Source organism: Cherax quadricarinatus, chromosome 5 (assembly GCF_038502225.1).
Source record: "Cherax quadricarinatus isolate ZL_2023a chromosome 5, ASM3850222v1, whole genome shotgun sequence".
NCBI classification, from domain to species: domain Eukaryota; kingdom Metazoa; phylum Arthropoda; class Malacostraca; order Decapoda; family Parastacidae; genus Cherax; species Cherax quadricarinatus.
This window is the reverse complement of record NC_091296.1, coordinates 48,022,510-48,030,009: the sequence shown is the minus strand read 5'-3', so window position 1 is coordinate 48,030,009 and position 7,500 is coordinate 48,022,510. Positions and strand designations below refer to the sequence as shown.

The window sequence follows — 7,500 nt, the reverse complement described above, 5'->3', positions numbered from 1 at the left end:
GTGTTTTTAAGATATATTCTAAAATAATGAGATATCCTTTCAGTTTATGTTCCCCGTAAATAAAAAAAATATCTTTCAACTTTTCCATTATTAATAAAAAACATATTTTTTTTCCATTTTATTCAACAAAAGCAGAGAAGCTCCAACATCAGACGTGAATCATTTTTTAATGATTTATTCTGAATTATATTTTGCATAAAGTTTATAAAATGGGAGAAAATATATAGAATATTCCCACGCAAAACGAAAATATCCTCTGTTCAATACACAGATATCCATTTTTTCCAAATCGCTCTGGGACACACTAAAACAAACACCAATATTACGGCTATCAATACTGCACGTTGTGTGTTTATATGTGTTAGGGGTGTATGTGTGTTGTGTGTGAGAGATATAAATAAAGATAGAAAGAGAGAAATTAGAGACACAGAGTAGAGAGAGATTAGAGAGAGTGGAGAGACAAAGAGAGCGTGATGAGAGACGCAATGGATGAGAAAGAACGTGTTTACCTGCGCTTCCGAATTTATGTCATGTTCAGTGTTGCTGCCACTGGGGTGGTGGGGGGTTCTGATAGGGTAAAAATCCCACGAATGCAAATACTTTTTATTTTTTATTAATGGCTAGTTTTCACTGCATTATATTAACTAGTGACCACGAAAGCACTTTAGCTTAAACAATTTCACATAAATACTGAAAATCAGTTGCTTCAAAAACAGTTTCTCTGATCTATGCAGCATCTTATGATTCTTAAGATGCTCACTAAATCATAGTAATCCTGGTTGAAACGCATCCTCTATACTGATATCCTAGTTGAAATCCATCCTCTAGATTAATATCCTAGCTCAAATCTACCCTCTAGATGGATATCCTGGTTGAAATCCATCCTCTAGATTGATATCCTGGTTGAAATCCATTCTCTAGATTGATATCCTGGTTGAAATCCATCATCTAAATTGATATCTTGATTGAAATCCATCCTCTAGATTGATATTCTGGTTGAAATCCATCCTCTAGATTGATATCCTGGACGATAGCAATCCTCTAAACTGATATTCTGGTTGAAATTCACCCTCTAAATTGATATTCTGATTGATATCCATCCTCTAGATTGATATTCTGGTTGAAGTTTATCCTCTAGATTGATATTCTGGTTGAAATCTATCCTCTAGATTATCTTGGTTGAAATCCATCCTCTAGATTGATAGCCTGGTTGAAATCCATCCTCTAGATTGATATCCTGGTTGAAATCCATCCTCTAAATTGATATTCTGGTTGAAATCCATCCTCTAGATTGATAGCCTGGTTGAAACCCATCCTCTAGATTGATATCTTGGTTGAAATCCATCCTCTAAATTGATATTCTGGTTGAAATCCATCCTCTAGATTGATAGCCTGGTTGAAACCCATCCTCTAGATTGATATCTTGGTTGAAATCCATCCTCTAGATTGATATCCTGGTTGAAATCCATCCTCTAGATTGATATCTGGATTGAAATCCATCCTCTAGATTGATATCTTGGTTGAAATCCATCCTCTAGATTGATATCCTGGTTGAAATCCATCCTCTAGATTGATATCCTGGTTGAAATCCATCCTCTAGATTGATATCTTGGTTGAAATCCATCTTCTAGACTGATATCCTGGTTGAAATCCATCCTCTAGATGCATATCCTGTTATGCCACCGATCAAGTTACTTGTTATATTCGAAGATATGACAGAAAAAAAATGTTCAGAAACATATGCATTATACAACAGTCAAAACTTTCAATTAAACTAAAGAGTAGTGAAATCAATTATACATAGGAGTTGGAAATTTGTGAATTTCCCTAAATACTGACAAACGGCTAGTAAATATTATGTGCTTAGTGTTTTATGTTGCATGCCTGAAATCGTGTTGTAATCAATCCATAACCCTAACTCCTCTAGACTTTGAGAAAGCCATTGGCAACAAGCCCATGCATTCAGCCCCAGGCCCATACTAGTGGAACTCTGTGTTCATTAAGAACTGCAGTCACTAAAAGCAACGGATATAGTCCCACTCCATAAAGGTGGCAGCAAAGCAAGAGCTAAGAACTATAGACCAATATCTCTAACGTCCCACAACACAAAAATCTTTGAAAGAGTTCTAAGAAGCAGGATTGCAAACTTCTTGGATTCCAAACAATTGCACAATCCAAGGCAACATGGGTTCAGAGCAGGTCTCTCCTGCTTCTCGTAACTACTGGATCACTATGATATGGTCATGGTTGAACTGGAAAACAAACAGAATGCAGATGTAGTATACACAGATTTTGCAAAAGCCTTTGACAAGTGCGATCATGGTGTAATAGAACACATAATGCGTGCTAAAGGGATAACTGGCAAAGTGGGCAGATGGATCTTCAACTTTCTAACCAATCGAACACAAAGTAGAGGTAAACAGAATTAAATCGGAAGCTGCCATAGTGAAGAGCTCTATTTCACAAGGCAGAGTACTCGCCCCTATCCTGTTCCTCATCGTCATATCAGACAGAGACAGATGTAAATCATAGCATACTATCATCCTCTGCAGACGATACTAGCATCTGTATGAGTGTGTCATTCACTGAGGACACGGCGAATCTCCAAGAAGATATAAACCAAGTTTTCCAATGGTCAACGGAGAACATTATGATGTTCAATGAAGACAAATTCCAACTACTCCGTTATGGAAAACTGGAGAAAATAATAGCTAGTACCGAGTATACTACAATCTATAATGACACAACAGAGCGGAAAAGTAATGTGAAGGACCTGGGAGTGGTAATGTTTGAGGATCTCACCTTCAAGGTTCATAACAGTGCCAGTGTGAGAAAAATGATAGGATGGATAATGAGAACTTACAAGACATGAGATGCCAAGCCAATGATGATCCTTCTTAAATCATTTGTTCTCTCTAGGTTGGAATACTGCTGTACATTAACATCTCCATTCACGGCAGATGAAATTGCAGAAAGCAAAACGCTTGGTAGGCTATGCAACATATGCCCAATGAAAAGTAGGGGTTCCATTAGTACACTAAGAGAAAACACTAAGTGGCCGGGTCCCAAGACTGTTTAAAAGCCTCCCACCAGTCATAAGCGGAATTACCAGTAGACCTCCGTGTCATTCAATAGAGAGCTGGACATGTACCTAAAGTCAGTGCCGGATCAGACGAGCTGTGGTTCGTACGTTGAACTGCGTGCGGCCAGAAGTAACAGTTTAGTTGATCATGCCCTGATCCACCAGGGGTCCTGGTCATGGACCGGGCCGCGGGGACATTGATCCCCGAAATACCCTCCAGGTAGACTCCAGATAGGTAGGTATATGACCTGAGGTAGGTACATGAAGCATCCTGCTACCTATAAGACAAACCACCACATCCAATCCTGGCGTCGCTACTTGTGGATTTCTGTTCTAGTTTCTCTCATTTTATCTTTCTTCAGCAGAGGCGAGTTTTGTTTCTTCATATCACTTACTCCCGCCCAGCATTCCACATAAGAATTATTATCTGGTGTTGGAATTTTCTTGTGATGTGAAGGATACAAGGAGAATTCCTTACTGCCTTAATTGTTCCTTTATGCTTTAACCTTCGATATTATGTATTTTAAACTTTAATTTCTCCCGGTGCTCAGTTCATGACTTAGTCCTTGTGGAGAGAGAACTAGATGGGAATGGGATTATTAAAGCCATATACTTGTTTTAGTAACGGGATTTAATTTTAGATTACTTTTTACGGATTTCATACATAGCTATGGAATCCGGACATATCTCCACTGAGCAGCTCACACTTCACGGACTCTTCTAACTTTTCTTAATCCATCATTTGCTTGACAGTGAAATGTCTTCGACGAGGAGCCGTCTGACCGACCTTGCTTTCTCAACCTCTTGTTCAACACTCACTATTCATTAATTTACTTGTGATATTGGGGCACTCTTTACACTCCAGCTACAATTAACTTAGTTTTATAGCCTTATGGAGACGTCAACAACTATCCCTGACATATTCGTCCTCAAAGAAATCTCTTCAGATGTGAATTTGTTCTTCTGTGGAAAGATTATTGTATTTTTATATTTAATTTTTCTTAGTACGTTTAGTTTAAATTTTGTTTTCCCGTTACAGTCAGGTTTATTTAATAAAAAGCTTTAAAATTTTCTTTAAAAATTTTCTTTCTCATTTTTTGTCATATATAGGCTTATTTTTCCATTAACATTTTCTACAGGGGAAATTAGACGCTCTCTTTTTTCCTAACAAGTGACGACCTTCAGTCATAACATAATGAATCACTGGGAGTCAAACAACCATGAAGGACTTGCGTGAATGAGAGGCAATCATCCATTGTGGCAGGATTAGACTTAGTAATTTGTAATCTTTTTTTTTTTCAATAAGCTCTTCCTATTAGCTTATGACTAAGTTTAGATGATTTCCTATTATTTTGTCGACCTTCACTCTTGAAACATATATATTCATCACTTGAAGAAATTGTTTTTTCTATGTACAGAAGTACGAAAACTGCATGAAGGATACATATAATTATAACCACTTGATAATTACTGTCGGGGAAAACTTTACATGAACTGAGGTAGGTAACAGCTACCGTCTTACCCTATCGTTGTAACGCAATTGTGTTAAAGAGACGGGAGAGAGAGAGAGAGAGAGAGAGAGAGAGAGAGAGAGAGAGAGAGAGAGAGAGAGAGAGAGAGAGAGAGAGAGAGAGAGAAACCCGCATAAATACTGAAATTTCTTTCTCCAGGTTCTTAAGTGCTACTCGTGTTTGTGAGAATCACCTGAGCTGCTGATGCTGGCCTGTGTGCTTCACTAAAAGGAATTAAATGTAAAATTTTTTTTTTTTTTTTTTTTTTTTTTTTTTGGCTCATTTTATTTAGCCGTCTTAGTGAGCTATTTTTCCAGGGACATAATTCTGTTTTTGGTCTTCTTTCCCAGTGTTCCAGCTTTGTAATTGTTTTTGATGTTGATAAACTAAAGTAACCTATGGTCTGTCTACGTTTTCGTGTACCTTCCATCCTACACAGTTTGCATTCTTATTTCTTTGCCATTTCTTTAGAGTTTCTTTCTAGTGATAGGTCTTGAAAATAAGTAAAGAACAACATATTGCCCCAACATTGATCTTTGTGAAACTTCACAAGTTGAACTCTCTCGTCCTGATGTTTCATCCCTTCAAGCTACTTGTTCTTCTTCACTGGACGAATATTTCGTTATCTACGCTAATGCTTTTTCTATTTCCAAGGCTTGTTTAATTTGTTTGCCAGCATGTCTTGTGTGTAGCACTTGACGAACATGAACTTCACTTCCTACATGACCTCTGTTAGTCTGTCATTTGCAGCTGTGAAATTTCTGAGGCACTGTCTTAAATTTCTGAATTATGACTGACGTTGTTTGAAGATTTTATTGTTTCTATGTGCATCGTCTTTGTATAGTAAACTTTCATAGCAATTTTCACTTTTGAAATATTTAATTGTTATTCGCTGGGAATACTTAATTAAGATTAGTGAAGCTTAAAGCTCCCAAATAGCAAAACACAGCAAAAACAAAGTACCCATATATTGAAAATATCTTCATTTCCCAAAGTAATTGTTTCCCTGCTGTATCGTGATATTTTTCACGTTTCACTTGTTTGTGACATTAGTGTGTTTCATTTCAGAGTATTGGTAACACTAGTTCGCAGTCACCTACTTGTGGATGCATTTTGTGTGTGTGTGTGTGTGTGTGTGTGTGTGTGTGTGTGTGTGTGTGTGTGTGTGTGTGTGTGTGTGTGTGTGTGTGTGTGTGTGTGTGTGTGAGGTTTCGATGTCCACCATCTCTCACCAAAAACACCACAGATTTGCATAGCCAAGACAGGAAGCTGGCTTGCTTAAACACACAAAACTGCCTCGACATATATACTTATAGCAGAGTCTTTGTAATCCTCCCTGGAGTTGGCTTTACTCTCCAATTAGTGCAATAACTTACAAAGGCTCTAAATCCTGGCAAATACGAGGTATTATTAGGATTATTATTACGCCTGAGCTTTGAACCTGGCTGTTCTTAGGTTGCACCAAAGTATCGTTTATGTCACTATATGTCATCACAAACATGAAGGTAATTTCTTACATCTATATTTTTAACGACCCCGCTGTATCCCACCGAGGCAGGGTGACCTAAGAAGAAAAACGAAAGATTCTTTTCTTTTTAAATTTAGTAATTGATGCAGTTGAGAAGGGGTTACTAGCACCTTGTTCCCGGCATTTCAGTCGCCTCTTACGACACGCATGGCTTACAACTGAAAAATTCTTTTCCACTTCCCCATGGTATTTTTTTTATCGTTGATAAATTCAGTGCTCTTAAACTTAATATCACAAGTTTTCAAATGGACAATAGTTACTTATTTACATCTAGAAATTTGGGAAAGAAGTGCTATGCACACCCATTCGTTATTTATCACATCATTTCTTACCTGCTTTTGAAGCATCAAAATATATTGGCATCAGCAGCAATGCATGGGAGTTTGTACCACTAATCCCAATCTACCAATTTACTGCCAAATAAATATTGTCCTCTATACTTCCTAATTAAACTTTTTCCAACAAAAATCAATTTCCGCGATGGCTAAATACGTTATTTACTCAAAAAAACAAAACTTTACAGATGATCTTCTGAACACAATAAGCAAAACTTAAATATAAATTAGCACAAGTTTAATCTAGTGTTAGAGGCGATATACTTACCGAAGCTTCTAGTGTGACAGACTTGCCGCTGTGCAACTTCTCCCAGAAGATATCCGCGGCAGGATAGGCGCCAGACGCAACACATGACAGCCTGGTAGGTCGACCTTCCACCAACACCCTCTCAGGCGGCCTCAGAACCACCGTCGACGGTCGCACTGCAGCAGCAACCAAGGCCAGGGAGAGGTAGGGAGATGCGTCTTAGCCTTAATATTCACATCTCCCTCGTTGACAGTTAGGCTGAGAGGGAGATGATAGCGATCTGCTGGTACGGCTTATGCTAAGTTGACTAATATGGGTGGAAACCGACCCCCTCCTCTCCCTCCCTCCTCTCCCTCCCTCCCTCTCTCTCTCTCTCTCTCTCTCTCTCTCTCTCTCTCTCTCTCTCTCTCTCTCTCTCATTCATGTTTGATGAGTTCCAGACATCAGATATCTCGTTCAATTCACCATGGTTCGGGTCCTACACATTACTCTACATTTATTCTGCTTCGACTTCTATGATGTATCACAGCTAAATCATATGAAGAATATACTCTGGATTTATGAACATTAATAAACCCACACGAAAACTCACCCACAGAAAAACAACCAACTCTTCACACACACACACACACACACACACACACACACACACACACACACACACACACTCGCAGGCACGTACGCTCACAGACACACACACAAACACACACAAACACACACACAAACACACACACACACACACTGTGAAAGACTCTCAGAAGCATCACCAGACATCATAGCCCACACAGAAACCAAGC

The 7,500-nt window shown here is 38.5% G+C and overlaps 1 protein-coding gene across 2 annotated transcripts in view; it reads right to left on the bottom strand.

The window, feature by feature from the left end:
• LOC128685132 (protein turtle homolog B-like) overlaps positions 1-7,500 on the bottom strand; it is a 519,018-nt gene that overhangs the window by 206,962 nt on the left and 304,556 nt on the right. For both annotated transcript variants that reach the window (XM_070101774.1, XM_070101768.1), the window contains one exon: positions 6,725-6,879. In XM_070101774.1, the coding sequence (XP_069957875.1) occupies positions 6,725-6,879 (155 nt within the window). The remainder of the gene's footprint in view (positions 1-6,724; positions 6,880-7,500) is intronic.